This window comes from Gossypium hirsutum, chromosome A02, assembly GCF_007990345.1.
Source record: "Gossypium hirsutum isolate 1008001.06 chromosome A02, Gossypium_hirsutum_v2.1, whole genome shotgun sequence".
In the NCBI taxonomy this organism is placed as follows: Eukaryota; Viridiplantae; Streptophyta; class Magnoliopsida; order Malvales; family Malvaceae; genus Gossypium; species Gossypium hirsutum.
Window position 1 is genome coordinate 38,836,999 of NC_053425.1, and position 20,735 is coordinate 38,857,733.

Here is a 20,735-nt window from a genome sequence, read left to right on the forward strand (position 1 = left end):
CCGACTAGGGTCAACTTTGGGCTGTCACACGGTAGCTCGATTTAGCTTATGCTAGCAATAATTCAACCTAGGGTTCATATTTGGAAAAATACCCATAGGTGAAATTTGTGTATTTTGGTGTTTTATGATAGAATATGAGGTTTTAAATTATGTTAGACAACTTGTACTATTCGGTTTTAAGCGAAAACGAGCAAAAGGGCTTAATCGGTAAAAATACCTAATAGTCATAAGTACATGTTAGAGTGAGAATTTGATGTTGACATAGAAGGGAAAAATGATCATCATGTCAAAAAACATAAGAAAATAGGCTAAAGTTTAATTTACGAGCTTTGGGGTAAAAGTGTAAATATGCAAAAGTTTAGGGGCAAAATTGTAATTTTTCAAAAATATGATTTTGGGTCAATTTGAATAATTTGAGTCCTAATTAGACTATATTTTAAATGATAGAGAAACGAAAAATGAAATTCGAGCTAAAATGGGGAAAATACCAAGTTGTGGACGAAATGGTAAAAGTAGCCATTTTCGCATACGAGGTAAGTTCATATGTAAATGTTGGTGACATAGTTATTATTTTAAATGTTTTAATGTTATTTAAATGATATGATAGGTATTATGAAATATTATACTGTGATAATTGTTTGTTAATATGTCAAATTATGTGATATACTTGGAAAATGTGAAATACTACCGAGTATCGGTAACGGCATTCCGTAGAAGATGGTTGAGACACATGATTGGGAAAAATGTCCCGTTGAACCTTAGGAATGGATTAGGATACAAGTGACATATCACTGGGATATTTGGGCATCCGAACTCGTTGAGTTGAGTTCGAGTTCACTTATGGATGCGAATGTCCGAACTCGTTGAGTTGAGTCCGAGTTCGAGAGATGTAACTAGGCGTCCGAGCTCGTTGAGTTGAGTCCGAGTTCACTTATGGATACGAACGCCCGAGCTTATTGAGTTGAGTCTGAGTTCGCTTATGGACGGGTTACATGGTAGCTTGGCTACATATGTGACACTTATGTGCAAACTTTCCATGTATCCGAATTATATTTCGATGTGTTCAACGGGTAAAGTTCTACTGAAATGGAGGAATACTCATGATGAAAGGGACGTATTGGTAAGTGTTGTGAAATGGGTACTTTGAACAGGTATGTACTTAACCCTCGGGTTGAAAAATCGATATAACAACAATATGGTAAGATGATAAATGAAAATGTGATATGAATGTCTTGGTGATGATTATGCAAATGATGTTTTATGTTTGCTTATATGGTTATGTTACTTGCTATTTGCATGTGAACTTATTAAGCATTTATGCTTACTCCCTCCTTTTCATTCCTTGTAGTTTTGACAAGCCAGCTCGGAAGTCGGGAATTGTCGGAGGCTTGCTCACACTATCCGTATACCATCTTGGCATAATGGCTTGTATATTTTGAGTGTGGCATGTATAGCATTATAATCATTTTGTATATATGGTCTTATGATATGGTTATTGAGTGGTATGGAAATGCTTGGTAATGATTAGCCATTGGAATGGCTAATCATGATCATATTTGGTGTTATGTATGTCAAATTACTAGCTAATCCATGGAAAACCATGAAATAGGTAAAATGTACCATAAAATAGATTCAGACAGCAGTAGTGACGTGAATTTGAAAAATCACTAAAAATAGTAGAAATGGAATTAAATAATGAATAAGTTATGGAATCGAAGCTTGATGAGTCTATTTTCATATGGAAGAAGCGAAACAGGTATATGAGCTATATTTTATGAGATGTTTAAATTTTTATGAAACAGGGCCTGAGCGATTTCTGGATCCCCTGTTCTGACTTTGGAAATTCACCATAAATTTTACAAAGAAAATTAGAAGTCATTCTTTATATTTACAGATTCATTATTGAGTTTAGTAATACACAGAGGTCAGAGTAGTCGAACCCTGAAACAGGGGAGATTTTAACTAATAAACTGTACTAATTGGCCCAACCAAAAATTCTAGAAAACAATTAATAGATAGATATATGAGTGTAGTTTCAGGAAACATTTACGGAATTGGATTTCGAGTTTCGAAACTCGAGATATGATTTTTAAAGTGACTGTGATGCAGTTAGTTAGCTTGTCTAGAAATTTTAAAATGAATTGTATGAGCTGTTTAAGTAATGAATTAAGTCCGTTAACACCTCGTGTTCGACTCCGGCAATGGTCTCGGGTACGGGGCGTTACACATCTACTGTCAGAAATGGGAAAGATTATGTCAACATCCAGCAACTTAATTATTTCCTTTTTTACCACCTCCATCATATTCAGGTTTAAAAGTCTTTGTGCCTCTCTCCTTGGTTTCGTGTTCTCCTCCAAGTAAATCTTATGGGTGCATGTCAAAGGGCTTATCCCTCTTAAGTCGGCAGTGGTCCAGCCAATCACCTCCTTATAACTTTTTAGTACCTGGATCAAACTTTCTTCTTCAGGTTTAGAGAGTTTATTTGAAATTATAATGGGTAAGGTATTACCTGTTCCCAAAAATGCATACTTAAGATGTTCAAGAAGCGGTTTCAATTCCAACTCTGAGGCCTACACAACAGAGGGTAAAAGTTTAGTGTCTGATGGAGATAATAATGCATTAACAAATTCATAATCATTAGATAAAAATTTAGATTTGTCTTAATAAATCGACTCAAAAGTCTCTTCTACTAATGAGTCAATTATGTCGACAGGATTTACGCTCAAAATTTCACTTGGATGACTAATGGCGTTATAAACATTAAACTTCACGATCTCCCCATCAAATTTCATCGTAAAAGTTCCGCTTCGAACGTCGATCTTAGTGCTAGTGGTACTAAGTAAAGGTCGGCCCAACAGGAGGTCCGAAGATCCAGTAGTGTTATCCTCCTCCATCTTTATCACATAAAAATCTGCAGGGAAAATAAGTTCGTTAACTTTTATCAGTACGTCCTCAAGGACTCCTTCGAGGTGCACAATAGACCTGTCTGCCAACTGAATTATAACACCTGTTTTTTGTCAGAAAACCCGCATTAAGTGATTCATAAATAGAATAAAGCATAACATTTATGGAGGCCCCTAAATCACACATGGCCTTCTTGATCCCCAAATGGCCTATTTTGCATGGTATAATGAACATACCCTTATCTTTACATTTTGCCGGCATTTTTCATTGTAACACTACGGATGCATTATCACCAACACTTACCTTTTCATTACCTGTTAGTTTTCATTTGTTGGTGCAAAGCTCTTTAAGTAACTTGGCATACTGCAGAATCTCTCTGATGGCATCCAACAGTGTTAGATTGATCTCGACATTCCTGAATGTTTCGAGGATTTCCTTGTCTTCCTTACTTTTTTGACACTGATTTAATCGTCTTGGGAATGAAGGTTAGATTTTCGGCAGTGGAGGTTTCGCTTGGACCTATTCGTCATCTTCGAGTTTTTCCTAGGCGATTTCTTGGCCAAGATTTTTGCCAGGAATTGGTTATAGTACCTTTCCACTTCACAACATCACTGCATTAGCATTTTGCCTCGGGTTTGGTTCTATTTGTGATGGCAGCTTCCCTTGAGAACTCATCTTCTCAATTGATGTGGACAATTCTCTTATAGATGTTTTAGTTTTCTGTTGAAAATCAAGCATGTTAGTCGCTAATTTATTGACCAAAGTTTCTAGAGAATTACCTGAATCTCGTGGCTATTGTGGAACTCGGTTCTGGTATGATTGGTTGTATTGTGGGTTGGCCCCATAACTTAAGTTAGGGTGATCCCTCCATCCTGGGTTATAGGTATTAGCATAAGGGTCATATCGCCTTTGTGGTGGCCTATGAAAATTTCCCACAGCATCTAAATGAGCCATAGTATCATCATTCAAACTAGGACATGCATCGGTTGTATGTTCAGGGGTAGCACATATTCCACATAACCGGGCTGTCTTTGCTTTTTCTGCAGCAAGAGAATTCAAAATATTAGCAATTCTATCAACTTTATCTTCTAAGGTTGAATTACTTAGCTGATGAACCCTTCTAGGGGGTTCAGGGTTGGCTCGGAATTGCTGAGAATTTGCAGCCACCGTGGAGATTAAGTCTCTTGCTTGTTGTGGAGTCATGTTGACTAACGCTCCTCCACTCGCGGCATCTACCATATTCATCTCCATGGGTTTCAGGCCTTCATAAAAGTACTGGAGCAAAGACTGTTCCGTTATACCGTGTTGTGGGAAACTTGCACACAACTTCTTAAATTGCTCTCAATAGTTGTACAGAGTATCTACGTCTTTTTGCCTTATGCCCACGATTTCTCTTCTTAACTCGACTGTATGCGACGTTGGAAAAAACTTGTTGAGAAATAAATGAGACAGATCAGCCCAAGTCGTTACAGATCCAAGAGGTAAATAGAATAACCATTCCCTAGCAGAATCTGCTAAGGAAAAAGGAAAGCGCGCAGTTTAATTTGATCCTCAGTTACCCCCTGAGGTTTCATACTAAGGCAAACCATATGGAATTCTTTCAAATGCTTGTGGGGATTTTCATTTTGTAACCCCCAAAAATTTGGTAGTAGCTGGATCAAGCCTGACTTTAATTCAAAATTAGTATCCATAGTAGGATACGCGATGCATAGTGGTGGTTGTTCTATCGGTGCTTCAGCCAGTTGCCGAATTATCTGAGCTATAGTTTGAGGTGCTAAATTAGTGTTTTCATCAACCCTAGTGTTAAGCACTTCTTCTGAGGAATCGACTTCTACTTTTGCACCTTCAAAGGTTTGAGTAGGGTTTCTATTAACCCTAGACTCTGCTTCGTCGTCGATTCTGATTTTTGGCAGTCGATTACTTTGAGTCCCAACCACCGCTGACTGCTTTTTTCTTAGCTTTGTTTCCTTGCGATTGGCTCTCGCAGTCTTTTCAATCTCCAAATCAAACGCAAGAGTTCCTGGAGCAGATCTAGTCATAAGAAACAAAAAAAAGATTAGTACATTACCGATCCCCGGCAACAGCACCAAAATTTGATGCGTCATTGAGAGAACCAAAAATATCCTACTCCTTGTAAAATAGTAAAAATAACAGTAAAGGGGAAGTAGGGTCGAATCCTTAGGGATCGGATTGTACGAATGCTCATTTCTTGAAATCCTGGACAATTTCTTGGCCAAGAAAACCTGCGTTCCTGAAAAATAAATAAAATAGAATTAAAAATCTGGAAAAATAAAAACAGAATTTAAAGTGAATTGAAATTGCGAAGTTAAATAAATTGCAGAAATTAAAATGAGGAGTATAAAAATAAATAGAGTTGGGTAAAGAGAAAGTTTCTTATGTGGCAAGATTCCAGTCTCCGGTTGTCTTGTTCCGCCTTGGGTTCAATCCTTGGCTTTTAAGTAACCCTTCTCAACTCAAGTAAGCCAGTTATAGTGGAAGAGAATGCCTACGACCACCAGCTCCAAAGATTAGACTTACGATTTTTAGGGAACCTGACTCTAGCCAATAATCTATGCTAGATCAACGCTTCTCAATGGTGAATCCCATGCCATTTTGTCTCTTTAGCTCGCCAACCTCTGACGCAGTAAGTTAACGAACCGATTGTTTAATCCTTCCAAAACATACAAAGCGGCCGCCTTTGCATATGTTGAAAAGCTTACTTCTTAAGGGCCATGGACAGAAGTGTCAGCCCGTAATGCGGAGAAACGATGAATACCTGGCGAGAAGGCTAAGTACGGATTCTAGGCCTCAAGAACCCTTTTTGGGGGATATTGACAACTTTCGGCTAGATGGGTTTTAGTGGCTCATGATAATGGTGGAAAAGAAAATAAGTATAAAAATGGAAAAGGGAGTTTTATTGAAAGAAAATATGAAGAAACAAAAGCCTAGACTTTCAGGGGGGAGTGTTTATAGAAAAAAGATGAACCCCAAATAGAGTCACTTCACCCCCTATTTATAGTGCTAGGGAGATAGTCTAATTTAACTTAAATTCTAAAGAGATAAATACAAAAAGATAATTAAAATAAAATCCTAAAATTAAATAATCCTAATAATTATCTTAACATTAATTATCCTAATAAAATGGAGTCTTATAAAATAAAATCTCTTCTTTTTGCGTTTTTAGTCCTTGTGTCTTCCATGCTCGTACTTTTGGCACAATCTTTTTCCTGTGTCGCATATCAGCCCATTGTATCTCCAAATTCGCACTTTTGTCCCTTAATTTTGCTTTTGCCTCTAAATCAGTCCCTAAAAGATAAAAAGAAATAAATAGCTCAAATTAGTAGGATCAAGCCCGGAATAAACACATGATTAATACATAAAAATACGTTATTCTAAAGCATCATCAATTTTGTATCTAGTTTACCGTTGACACTGAGCAGGAAAGATGCAATCTGGGTTGTTGTTGATAGATTGACTAAATCGACTCATTTTGTTCTGATACGTATGGACTACTCACTAGATAAGCTTGCTGAATTATATGTCTCCCAGATTGTAAGATTATATGGTGTGCCTATATCCATTGTTTCGGATAGAGATCCGAGTTTTACATCGCAGTTTTGGAAGAAACTGCAAGATGCACTAGGTACGAAATTACATTTCAGTACTGCTTTCCATTCGCAAACAGATGGCCAGTATGAGCAAATCATTCAGATACTTGAGGATATGTTGAGATGTTGCATTCTCGAGTTTGAAGGTACGTGGGAACGATATCTACCTCTGATTGAATTTGCGTATAATAATAGGTATCAACCGAGTATAAAAATGGCACCTTATGAGGCTTTGTATGGTCAAAAATGTCGCACACCATTATATTGGACTGAACTCAGTAAAAATAAGATACATGGGGTTGACTTGATTAGAGAAACTGAACAGAAAGTGAAAGTGATCTGTGAAAGTTTGAAAGCAACGTCAGATCATCAGAAATCTTATGCGGACTTGAAACGTAAAGATATAGAGTTTCAGATCAGAGACAAAGTCTTCTTGAAAGTCTCACTGTGGAAGAAATTACTCAGATTCAATCGTAAAGGCAAATTGAGTCCGAGGTTTATTGGGTCGTATGGGGTTATAGAGCTTATCGGGCCAGTTCCTTACAGACTACTGTTGCTACCTGAGTTAGAAAATATCTATAATGTATTCCACGTTTCGATGCTTCGGAGGTATTGATCTGATCCTTCTCATGTGATTAGTCCGTCTGAGATTGAAATTCAGTCTGATATGATCTACGAAGAAAACCGATTCGCATTTTGACTCGAGAGGTTAAAGAGTTGTGGAATAAGAAGATTCCGTTAGTTAAAGCATTGTGGCATAAGCATGGAGTTGAGGAAGCAACATGGGAGGGAGAGTTGTAATAGCCCGATTTAGACCCTAATCGAAATAGTGGTTTCGGGACCACGAATCCGAGTTGGAAAAATATTTTAAAATTATTTTCTGTGTTTATTTAGTATGAATTTATATCTGCAAAATTTCTGTGATTTAATTTTATCGTTTAGGTGTCCAATTAAATAAAAGGACTTAATCGCGTAAAATGAAAATTTAGTGGTTATTTCTAAAAGGGGTTGAATTGTTAGTGGCTTTTTAAATTGAAGCCTTAAAATGGTAAGTAGGCCATAATTAATGTTGGTGGACGGTAGTGGCCATAGTTTATAATAGTTATATGTTATAATAATAAGGTTATATAGGTAATTTAGTTAATAAACTTATATTTAATAAAACCAAAGTAAAAAACACATGTTTTTTCATTTGTTCATCCACCGAAACTTAAGAAAGAAAAAAAAAAGAAAAAAATCTAGGGTTCGGCCTATTTGGAGCTCAATTAAGGTTCATTTTCTTGTCGATTTTTGATAATTTCTACGTTTCTGAGATCGTTGCTTAGTAATCTTCAAAACCCAAGCTTTGATTTTTTTTATTTTGATTATGTTTTGAGTTGTGTCATTGTTGATAGCTTGTGATTTTTGTTGTTTGATGATGAAAAATGAAAGATATGTTTTAGATTAACATAGTTTGTATTGGAGTTTTTGATGATTTTGAGTAATTAGGACTTAATTGCAAAAATAATAATTTGAGGGACTAAAATGTGAAATTTATTAAATATATGGACTTGTATAAGCATGGGTAAGATTTGGCCAAACATGAGTGTTTTGAAATTTTGTGCATTTTGTGTTTTGTGCAATAGGGACTAAATTGTAAAAATCGTAAATGTCAGGGGTAAAGTGGTAACTTGTCTATTTATGTGTTTTTGGACTAAATTGAATGTAAATATATTTGGATGAGCTTAATTTGAATATGTTTAGATCAAGAACCAAAGAAATCGGATTTGGACCGGGGAAAAACAAAAGTTGTTAAATGTAAATATTATATACTATTTTTTAATGTAAAAATATACATAAGCTATAGCCGAATATACTTAAGCTTGATTATCACATTTCCGAATTGGTTTTGACCGAGTTATGACGTCCGAAAGTCCTGTATGAACCTTAGGAATAGTTAGGATACGTATGTCATGACATAGGATTCCGATGTGTGTGTGTGAGTAAGACCATGGCATCGATATGTGACTTCGATATGTGTTTACAAGTAAGACCCTGTCTGGGACACCGGCGTCGTTTTGTGGCTACATGTAAGACCACGTCTGGGACATTGGCATTGTACGACTTATGTGATTATCCGAGTGTCCTATCCAATTCTGAATGGTTCATTGGGCAAAGATAAGTCGAGTTCGAGTATGTAAATCGATCTAAATGGCCAAGTATGAGTTAGTTCGATATTTATTAAAAACAAGGTAAGTGTATTCGGCCTATTGCACTTTATTGTATGAGTTTTAATTTTATATGTGTGTGCTTATGAGTATTCGGTCAAATGATTAACAAATGTACATGAGATTATATTTCGAACTATGAGTTTATATATTTATGAGTATGTGAGCTTGGTGCCTAATGAATGTTCGGCCTTGAAGGTTAAATAATGACTTGTTAATGTTGGCTATATAAGCATGTGGATAAAGTGATAATATAATTGTTTACAAGTGCATATGATTATATGTATGTAACATGAATACACAAATGTTTGGATTTAAATGCGACCTGATGTAATAATCTTGTCTAATATAGTTAAGTTGAATAAGTTATTGAATTGTTTATTTGCTTATGACTTACTAAGCTTTGATAGTTTACTCTTTATGTTATGTTTACTTTGTTTTATAGATTTTGAAGCCAAGCTACAAGCTCGGGAACTGTCAGCCAAGCTCATCACACTATCTATTATTTTGGTACCTTATTTGCTAAACGTAAATTATGGCATGTATAGGTTGGTTATGTTTTGAAAGGTTGGATTCATTTTGGTTGTATATAAAGCCATGCAAAAATGGCTAAATCCTTGTGTTTAAAGTTAGTTATATTGCCTATGGTTTGTGTAAGTTTTAGTTAGAATGTTGTGTGCCTAAAATGCAAGGTATTGTGGTAGCATCATATACTTTAAATGATGATGAATATAAATATCTTTAAGTAGGTTTGGATATGGTATAAATATAATGACCGTACATATATATATATAGACAAATTCGATGGTTTTGATTATGATTTTGTATACTTTAAGTCATGTAAAAATGGCTTTATCTCTACGCTTGTACTTAGTCATGCTTGGACATGATTTAATCTATTTTTGATTAAAATGTTATACATTTAAAATTATAAGCTATATGTGCTGAACAATATATGTTTGATTCGGTTGGTTGGTGTTGAAAATTGAAATGTGTAGTAGGTTTTGTAACAAGCACTACTTGGAGATTATGTTCTCTGGCTGTGTATGTGTGTGGTGTGTAAGGATAGATAAATAGGTTCGAACATTTCTTTAGTTGGTGTACATGAACTTGCTGTTTTAACATGTGAATATTCAAATGATGCATATTACTATATTTTGGCTATAATATGAAAATGTGATAGTAGTTTATTCAGTTGATAAGTAGGTCTAATGAGATGTGGAATTTAGTTAATGTATATGTGATTTATGATTTTAGCCCTTACATTTATGTGACCATGTATATGATGTACCTCCTTTAATTTAAACGTGTAATTAATTTTTTAAAAGAAACCATTTGATAAATTAAGTTGATAGCCGAAACCATATCAAATTAATTTGGTTGCTTTTATGCAATTTGAGACATGATAATTATCATGAGAATTGAGGGTATATAAAATCGTTATTTATGTCTTGAATGACAAATATTTGCTTGTAAATAACTTGGATGTATTTATTTAGATATGTGAGCTTAAAGAAGCAATAATGATTCGACAGTAAATTAAATATGATATAACTATTTATGCTTAAGGTGATTATGACTCATGAAATGTATATACATTCATATATAATCAGTCAGTAAGTTTGCATATGACATTTATGTTAAAGATCGAATCACCATGTAAATTGTTTTTAATTAGTTGAAGTTGTACGTGTCTAATATTTTATTACTTATATGTTTTATTTATATTTATATGGCTAATATTTGAGCTATTATGAATATATTCAGAATTGTACTTTAGTTTAGTAATTCTCTACAATCCATTCCGGTGACGGATACGGGTTAAGGGTGTTACACCACTCACTTGAAATTTCTAATATATGTTTCATTATTCCAATGGTAGTGACTTGATAGTGTGATGCTGTCTCCAACGATCTCCATCCCCGAGGTAACCTGACAAAGCTAAAAGAAATGGAAATGAGACGGTAAGCTTTATAGCTTAGTAAGACCGTAAGAAAATAATAAGCAATTTATCAATATGCTTCCACCAATTCTTACAACATGATCTCAAGGTAATACTATCATAATTGCCTCTTTACTTATGTTTTGGTCAAGCTGTTTTTTCGAGTTAGAGTCACTAAATTACTTATATCTAGAGTTAAGGGACTCCAAATTAAGATCTACAAATTTTACCAGAAACTAGACTCATATATATTCTTACCATAAAATATTCAGAATTTTTTTATCCAATTAGTATAGTTTATTGTTATAAGTCACTCTTATTCTGCTGCTTGACAACTTCCACCTTTCCTTACTAAAAATTAATTAACTCCTCACACGGGATTCGAATGAGGTTCCCATTTGTTTCCTTTAAAAATATACTCATTAAGGATTCTAATAATATAAATTTTAACCCATAATTATTTTTTTACAATTTTTAATGATTTTCCAAAATCAGGACAGGGGATTTCAAAATCATTCTAACTATGTCTCACAACAATTTAAATATTTCATATTATGAAACTCTTTTGCTTACACTATTTCTTTTATGTGAAACTAGACTCATTAAGTCTTAATTTAATATTTTATTCAGCCTTTAACTTAATTTACACAATTTTTGGTGGATTTTCAAATTCGGACTACGGCTGCTGTCCAAAACTATTTTATTGTAAATGATACTAAGTTTATCACACCTTATTAATTCATTTTCACCACATTGGTAAAGATACATATTTATACATCAAAATTATAGCCCTACAATCACAAGGCTATCACAAAATCATTCTCATAGGCATGAATTACCTATTTACATCTTCACCAAATGTGCATCATAAACCGAAATTATTTTTCATGAGCTTGGCATACATACCTGTGTTACTCTACATGCTCATATTCATTCCTTACTAATCATACAACATGAATTGAATTCACATCTTATCAATTTCATGTAAGTATCTGTACCACTCACCACATGGTCATAAGCTCTTTCTTTTCATTATAAATCATAAATCTTCCATTGAACCATTTGAAATACTACAGGATATTCTTTAGCCCCAAACATGGGATAAGATGCCGACACCATGTCCCAGACATGGTCTTACATTGGCTAACACATCAAAGTCGATGCCATGTCCCAGATAGGTCTTACATTGACTTTCATATATCGAGGCCGATGCCGTGTCCCAGACAGGTATTACACTGGCTCTCATCTATCGGTGTCGATACCATGTCCCAAACAGGTCTTACACTGACACACAACAAGCTGACGCCATGTCCTAGACAGGTCTTACACTAGCTTGTATATCTCGAGGTCGATGCATGTCCCAGACATGTCTTACACTAGCTCTCGTCTCAATGTCGATGCATGTCCCAGACATGTCTTATACTGGCTCTCATAATATGGTCGATGCATGTCCCAAACATGTCTTACACTAACACAGATATCACCCAATGTCATGGTATGAATAATCAAGTCTATTCCAAATGTTCAACCGGAAGTCTTTGTTACATTAATTCTCATAATTCACATTCTCATCACAACGCAACAATTCATGCTGAACTAATGATATAATACGTGATAACATTTAATTTGCATTATTTACGTACAACTTACTCGTTCCAATGGAATATCATATTCCATCGAATTTCCAAGCATTCAATCAACACATAAATGTTATTAACAATTTGGCATCACTTTCTCATATACAATATTATCGACATAAAATTTAATACAATCATAGCAAGATAGATTTTCAAGTATATTAACAATAGCATGGATATCATGCTTATTTAATCACACGGATTTACCTCGAATGCAATTTCGGTTAATTATGTCATTTTAGTCCAGAACCTCGTACTTTCCAATTTAAGCCCGAATATCGTTTCCTTGATCTAAAATGATGAAATTCACTCATTTAATCACTAAATAAATTTAGACAATCAAAAATTCACATTTTTGGCAAAATAACCATTTTGCCCCTAAACTTTCACAAAATGACCATTTTACCCCTAGGCTCAAAAATTGATTTTTAACAAATTTCTTCATGTCTTAAGCCTATCCGAACCCTTTTTGCTCTTATAGCAACCCAAAATTTCCATTATTTCACGACATTACTATCTATTTTACAATTACCTCAAACTAATCCTTTTTAGGTGTTTTTCATGAACACCACTTCACAAAAGTTGTTTATTAAACAAATACGATTCATTTTCTTCCATAAAATTTTAGCAATTATCATAGATGCTCTCATGCTAAAACCCTAGGCTTTCATCCATTTTGCAAAATAGCCCCCCTTTAGTTAGCTCATGCTACAAGAGTCCCAAAAACACAAAAAAGAACAAAAATGATCATCAAAATCACTTGCAAGGGATGGAAGTTGCTGAAATTTTGAACTCTCAAAACCCCTATTTCGCTGGTATTTTCGGTGGAGGAAAGGAAGAAAGATGAAAATATGACATCCCTTTTCTTTTTGTTTTATCTTTAGTCAAAATTAAGCTACTAACTACACCTAACTTTGACTTTTCTACTCCTATTTGTCTCTATGGCCCGCCAAGCCTATAAAATGGGTCTATTTTCACTTTAAACACCCGCAATTATGGTTCTCTAGCAATTTAACATATTTAGCTAGCAAATCACAACTTTTGCCCTTTATGCAATTTAGTCCTTTTTCGAAATTAAGCATGAAATCGCTAAAATTATTTCACCAAAATTTTTATGCACTCATATGATCATGCTATAACACATAAAATAACATTAAAATAATTTCTCCAACCCCGAAATAGAGGTTCTGAAACCATTGTTTCGACTAGGCCCAAAATTCGGCTGTTACATGTAGTGTGAGTGCGGTATTGATAGATGATGTTTGACAAGCCTTATTGGTGGCTTATTTTGTAACCTATCTACCTTGATGATCTGTACTGTTTGTGATCTAGGAAACCTTTGGCTAAAAGGATTTTGTTTTTGTATGGAACTCATTAAGTTAATTTTGAACTTACTCTGTTTCCTCGTTTCTTTTCCGGTGTTTTAGGTCTTTTGTGCTCATGAAGGGACTCAGCCAGATTGTCACTGTATTTGTTAGATTTGCTTTGTTTTTCCTGTAACATGTACTGGTAAAGAATGAGGTGGATGAATATGGAAGCGGATCGTAAAGTTTGTTCAAGTTGTGGATTTGACTTAGGGCTTTAAACATTCAAAAAGATACTTGGATTTTGATACAACCTGAAACGAAATCATGTCCAAGTCAGACAAAACAATTAAAATAAATAATTAAGATAATTAAAATAGAATAATAAATCTATGATTAGAACAATAAGGAAGAAAATAGAGAAGATAGATGAAAAGATAGAACATGGTATGTAGAAGTCCTAAGAAGCCTTGGAAACACGAAGAATCCACAACCAACTTCAAGCGAATCTAATTTTACCTCCAAGAAAGAAAACTTGGCAATAAAAAGTTTAAAGATAATCCTTACAATCTAAATTTTTTTTAAAACTCTTGTAAAAGAAACTTAAGAGAAATTCTTGAAAAGAAAAACTCAAAGAGAATTCATTAACTCAAAAGAGAAGTTAAATAATAATCAATTCTCTGATTTGTGTATAATGCAAAGACTTATATACAAGCTAGCTAAATAAATCTAAATAAAACTCTTAAATATATTAGAATTCTAATTAATTTAAACAAGTAGTTTTAAACTAAACTTTATTGTTGATGTAAAACTCCTAAATAACTTAAACAACTTAATAATTATTAAAAATTCAGAATAATAACATAATAAAATAATAAAAGCAGATAAATACAATATTGGGCTTATATATAATAAAAATGAAGCTTAAAACTCAAACCCAATATGATTTAAACTTGAATTAAAAGCCCAAAGCTCGTAATTCTTGTCATAATCCTGTATAGAAATTTTGCTCGTGCATTCTTCACTAAAATGATCATAACTTGAGCTCCCAAACTCAAAATCGAGTGATTTAAAATGTGTTTTGAAGATAATAGATAATATTCAAACGCCATGCAGATATTTCAACCTAGAAATTCCAAGATCCCATCTAAAAGGTCATCGAAAGTTTGTTGATTTTCCAAGCTTGAAAATTGACAGCTCCAATGAATAGAATTTAATAAATTTCAGCCCATCTAAACATGTATCATGTACATATCAGACAACTCTTAGATTTGTTCGTTTCATGTTTAAATTTGGTTATTACCAAACTTATTTCCCTTATGTTTTGTAAGATAGATGTTCTGGTATCACGCCATATTTCAAATCATATTGCGAAAGACTCTTGCATTTATATTTTATTTCGCTGAAAGACAAAGTAAAGTATAATATATGTATTCGCCAAATATCAATAGAATTGTGTGCCATTTTCTCCTCTTTTATTACTTAACATGCCGAGAACTTCAAAATTCATTCTTGAAATAGTCATTGCAAACTATTTTCATTTCATTTGATTATAATTCGAATTCGTTGCTCGCCTAGCGTTCTTTGAGGCTTTTGGCTGCTACTCCTTTTTCGGTAAAACTTATTATATAAAATCTTAAAGTACTATTTTCGCGAGTTAATTTGTCTTTTCTGTAATACCACAATTCGTCGACCAACCCATCAGACTTGAATTGTTACAAAAATCAACTAAAATAGCATTAAATTAGAGATAGAAATGTCATTAAAAGCAAAATTAAGATACCAAACATGTAAATATTTCTAAGCTATATTATGCTATACTTTATTATACTTTATAATTTAATTTAATAATGATTAAACCAAATTTGGAATTAATTAAAATTTTATATTTTTAATTGAGAATCATAGAATAGAAAAAAGATTATAAAAATAAATTAATAAAATAAAATAATATGTTGGGTGGCATTGGCCATTAAATAGGATGTGACCAAGGCACAAAAAAGTAGTCCAATTTAAGGGAAGCTCCACACCCCAAAATTATCACAGTGGGAATCCGCATACAATTGCATGTTAGACAGATGTCCAGATTTTCCAACTTTTGCTTTTGTCTGTTTCAGAGATCAAAATCAGATAGAGCGGTTAATGGCAATGGCACTCTTTTCAATCCTTTTTTTCTTGATGCATTGAAAATCTGAGAAACCGCTCTTGCGGCACTCTCCTCTATAACCCTCCGAAGCTTACGGCTGTCTGGCACGATCATCAAGGGAAGATCATTACATATCACAGCATTCATTCAATTCAAAGGCAATCTTTCGCTATATAAAAACAATAGTGGTTGCCTCCCGACTTTGAACATGTTTAGTTGCAGTCATGGTTCATAAAATAAGTCTAAATATGTTCTTAAGCCTCATTCTTATTTTTGCTCTGGTCGTCCTGAGCGATGCAGCTCGCCCTCGTCATCTCGGAAATGAAAATGGAATAATGTCAAAGGAGAAGATGGCTTTGGGAAAGGAAGAGGAAGCTAAAAGCAACTTTAGGGAGATGAAAAACTTGCCACCTTTTCCCTTTCCTTTTCCGGACATGCCATTTGCACCACCAGTTCAATTTCCGCCATTTCCATTTCCACTTCCACCACCCTTCGAGGTTCCAAGCGTTCCCAGTTTTCCTTTCGCTCCTTTCACTTTTCCTCCCATCCCATACTTTTCACCCCCTCCTCTTCCTCTTCATCCATAGTTACGTAATTAAGCTTCCAAAACTTTCTAGCTAAAAACCTAGTTATCCCAGCTCCTTAGTTTATGACGTTTTACAATGTATCTCTAATATTTAATCGAGTGTTCTGCTACTTCAGCTGTTTAGTGTTGTAACCGTTCCTTGCCAGTGTAATTTATTAACTAATAAAGGGTTTGTCATGCAAAATGACATGAATCAAATTAGTGTATCTTTATTATTTTTTAAAATTTAACGAGATAGAGATCGAGACAGAATCAGGCATTGATTTCACTGAAGAGAGGAAGATTCAGTGTCTTGCATGTTAATCTGCGGTTAAAATATTCCACAGTTTTTATACTCTTTCATAAACTCTTCAATTTAGTTTCCAACTTCAAAATTTTGGTTTAACTTTTAATACTATTAATTCCGATTAATTATGTGTGAATATTTTTTTATTTAAAACGTCATATTAGATTATTTTTTATATAAAATGTTACATTAGTAATTTTTTATAAAAAATTGAAAGCTTTAACCACAATCTATTTATTAATGAAATCAGAAATTTAAAATAAAAAAAATTAAGTTTTTGAGAAGTACATAAACTTGGCATATATTTTGACTTAATGTGCTTGCTTGTTAATTCCATCGTTGGCCAAGAAAATGGCATATAACGGAAACTTTTCTTTTCAGAGTACATACTATTTGTAATCAAATTTTGTAAGCGGAGTCCACGGTCCATGTTTTCGCATATTATTGTAACAATATTGAATTTTTCAAAATAATTTTTAGATATTATCGCTGAATTTAATTTTTTTAAATTTTTTTTACGACGTTTGTCATTGTTAGTTTTAAATTTTATTAGTTTCTCATGTCTCAATTAATTATTTTAATTAAGAATAATTAAAATAAATAAGATAGTACTTACCAAGTTAATTTTTAATTTAATTGTAAGTGGTAATTTAATTAATCTATCATAATTAAATATATAATTAATGTTGTTATTTATAATTAATGTTCTACTAATTTTTTCAATTCAATACTCTATCAAAAAAAATTATAAATATATAATTGATATGAATTTATCTATTAATTTTATAGTTTAAATGAGGGCGCCAAATCCATTAAGCAGATCAAAACGTATATTAATCAGATCAAAACGTATAATGAATTTAAAATTTTATTTTCGTAAATTAAATTTGTAAATATAAAATAAAATATTTATAAATTTATTAAAAATATATATTAAAATTTAGTTAAATAATTTAATAAAAAATAATTAATTAAAACTTAGTGATTAAATTGAAAAAAAATTAGTTACTATCAAATTTTAATTAATAAAAGCCTTAAGGAGTGACATAAAGGCCTAAATGATTAATAAACTATTTTTTTCATTCGATTGGTGGATAAAAATGATTATGCCATTTATTTGAATTAATAATTAAAATAATATAATAAAATTTTAATTGGCCTAATTAATTAAGATTAGTAAAGGTTAACTATAATATATATGCTAAATCAAGTGGAAAGAAATAGAAAACTAAATATCATCTTCTTTCACCGTATCCATTAAAGGAAAAAGAAAGAAAATTCAAGTTTAATTGTTAACTTTGTTACATTAGGGATTAAATTGAATAAATATAAAATCTATCATAAAATTATGTTAGATATAGAAAATAAGGTCCATAATGAGAATATGTAAAATCATATTTTAATCTAAAGCTAGGAATCAGTAGTCATGCTTGTCCGAGTTTAGGGATTATATTAAATAAAATGTAAAATATGTTTGACTTTATGTTGGATGTAAATTGGATGGAATTGATAAATTTTTTTTATTTGTCGTATGATTGTACATAGCTAATGACGACACTAAGCTATCAAGAGGGAAAGGAAAAACAAGAGTCGCTGGCGAGTGATATGAGATAATTGCGGGTTGGTGATGATTTGGGATAGAAATATTTCTTTGCATACACTTGTTTATTGAATGATTAATCATCGAGGTGAGTATATCATTGTTGTATGAATTGACTTTTTATGATTTTTATTGAATGTCGTGATAATAGAATAGATTGAATAAAATGGAAAGTAAATGCGAATTTATGAATCATGGTTTGCAATATCTAAATGGATTGCATCATGTTATATGGTATGAGTTAATTGTGGGTTGGTGATGGTTTGAGATGTGATTCTAAAATTGAATGTTAAATTATATATATATATATATATGAATTGGATTAAATTGAAATGAAATGAGATAAATGGTTGTCATGTGATAGAATAGTGTAAAAGGTACAGAAATGCAAATGTTATCGAACACAAGGTATGATAGGTGAATAAGAATGAATACAGGAATGATAATGCATATATGTATAAATGTTGCCCGTGTGAACTTAGTAAAAAGCTAAGATACGATTGGTATGTCAATAGGGTCGTATGTGCGCTTGTACAATGATTATTATAGGTTATAATAAGATCTAGTATTTGTTGTAGATTCTTAGGGTAATACAATAAGATCTAGCCTTGTTGCAGATTCTCAGGGGAAATATAATGAGATTTAGCCTTGTTGAAGGTTCTTAGGTAATATAATAAGATCCAACCCTTGTCGTGGATTCTCAATCAATATATAACATAGCATAGATGGGTAACTTCATGCAATTTCAACTTGGATGAGAAACTTAGTTCACTTGTGTATCCAAGTCTGTTTTACTAGGGTTCTTTCGAGCAAAACATTATAAATGAAATCAAAAACTTGGAAACGGAAAGAAATAGATTGACAATAGAATATGGTAATCAACTGAATTTGTAACACCCTCTAATTCAGTGGTTTGATCGACTAATGACAGTGTTACAAAAGATTTGGGAACAAAACACAATACATTAAAAAATAAAAAGGAGTTTCGATGAAAGCCGTGAACTAAAATAGCAAGCATGCTTAGCATGCCGCTTGGAGGATTCTAATTTGAAGGAAAAAACCAAAACAAAAATCAAGAGTGCGTAACATATAATATTAAAAATAGAAACTTAAGATTGGCGAATGCCACTATAAGTTAGTTTATACAAAATACAGTTTGCAAATAGCATTAGATTCAAAGAATACAACATATTTTAACATAAAAGTGTTTCGACCATACGCTAACCCGATATATAAATGTTACAAAATATAAAATGCATGACTTACAATTGAAGCCGCTTTCTAGCTGAGTCTTCAATAGTCTATAACACCTATAATTCCTAAAAATGGGAGACAATAGACTAGTTATGTTCAAATTGAACTTAGAGAGTTCCAAGAATAAACAACCACCTTTCTAACAAGGTTTCAAGGAAATGAAACCAACATAGAGTAATTAAAATATCGACTTCACCATACAATTTACAAACGAATGCAACATTACAATTGTGTGCAATCCATTGGCGGATACATACCGCAAATCCAATTAGCGGATACATACCGCAAATCCAAATAGTTTAAAATCAGACACTATTCGCTCCATGTATAATTCATAGGTGAATACAAGACATATTAACCATAGTTTATATGTGGATTCTTATCCTAACTAAGTACAGTTCACATGCAAGACTTTATGTAATAAACACATACTATGCATGGACAGTTCATGGACCCTTCCTTGTGCTAGCTTCTGATCCATTCAATGTTCCGAAGAGCTACAGTTCCATCATCACAATACTGCTCCATAGAGCCAGTATTCCATTTATCCAACCGAAACTCTTCAAATCCTTATTTTTAATTCGAACACCATGTGTTCCCCCACAAGGCTAGGGTCATTCACCAATCTTTGTTTACATTAACATGCTTTACTGGAGGCAAATCACATATAATTTCAATATCTTCATATATTTCTCCCAAAATCATCACATATCCACAATTTACCTCCATTACCCCTTTCCACCATTCTAGATACGTAGCTTGTCGCCAAGGAAGGAATATCCACTTTAATCACATATGCACATTCATTCAAGTTTCATATATATAACTTGCTATCATAGAAAAATACACATGCAACTGTCGCGTGTGAAACAATATGCGAATGTGCAAGTGTACACGTCAAATCAAGTAAAAAAGTAGTAAGTAAGATCGTCTCCACAGGGATCGGTTATGATTAATTTGGTTAAGTTATCACTATGAATGACATGAATCAGGCTATGGCAAAAGAAAACAAAATAACAAATTTTGTAAAGGATAATCAGGTATGTAATATTAAAATCAGATAACTAACTTAAAATGCTGTGGGAAAGTAACGAGACAAAGTTGAGAGGAAAACACTATTGAATGTAAAGGTTGGAGTTACTCAGATTAGACCCTTATACCCTTATAACACAATAATTCCATGGAAAAGTTTTAACCAGTCTACTATTTAGAATCTATAATAATCTGCTTCTTTGGAGAGTCAGACTTCAAGCTACCATTC

The 20,735-nt window shown here is 32.9% G+C and overlaps 2 protein-coding genes across 2 annotated transcripts in view; one reads left to right on the top strand and one right to left on the bottom strand.

Annotated features, from left to right (window-relative positions):
- LOC121211199 (uncharacterized) overlaps window positions 1–4,155 on the bottom strand; it is a 32,563-nt gene extending 28,408 nt beyond the window's left edge. The window contains exons 1-4 of the mRNA XM_041083709.1: window positions 4,021–4,155; window positions 3,926–3,944; window positions 2,721–3,007; window positions 2,445–2,570 (exon numbers count right to left, since the gene is read on the bottom strand). Of these exons, the coding sequence (XP_040939643.1) occupies window positions 2,445–2,570; window positions 2,721–3,007; window positions 3,926–3,944; window positions 4,021–4,155 (567 nt within the window). The remainder of the gene's footprint in view (window positions 1–2,444; window positions 2,571–2,720; window positions 3,008–3,925; window positions 3,945–4,020) is intronic.
- Window positions 4,156–15,972: 11,817 nt separating this feature from the next.
- LOC107941734 (verprolin) lies at window positions 15,973–16,335 on the top strand. Its single transcript, XM_016875326.1, has one exon. The coding sequence runs from the start codon at window positions 15,973–15,975 to the stop codon at window positions 16,333–16,335; it is 363 nt and encodes a 120-aa protein (XP_016730815.1).
- The last annotated feature ends 4,400 nt before the right edge of the window (window positions 16,336–20,735 follow it).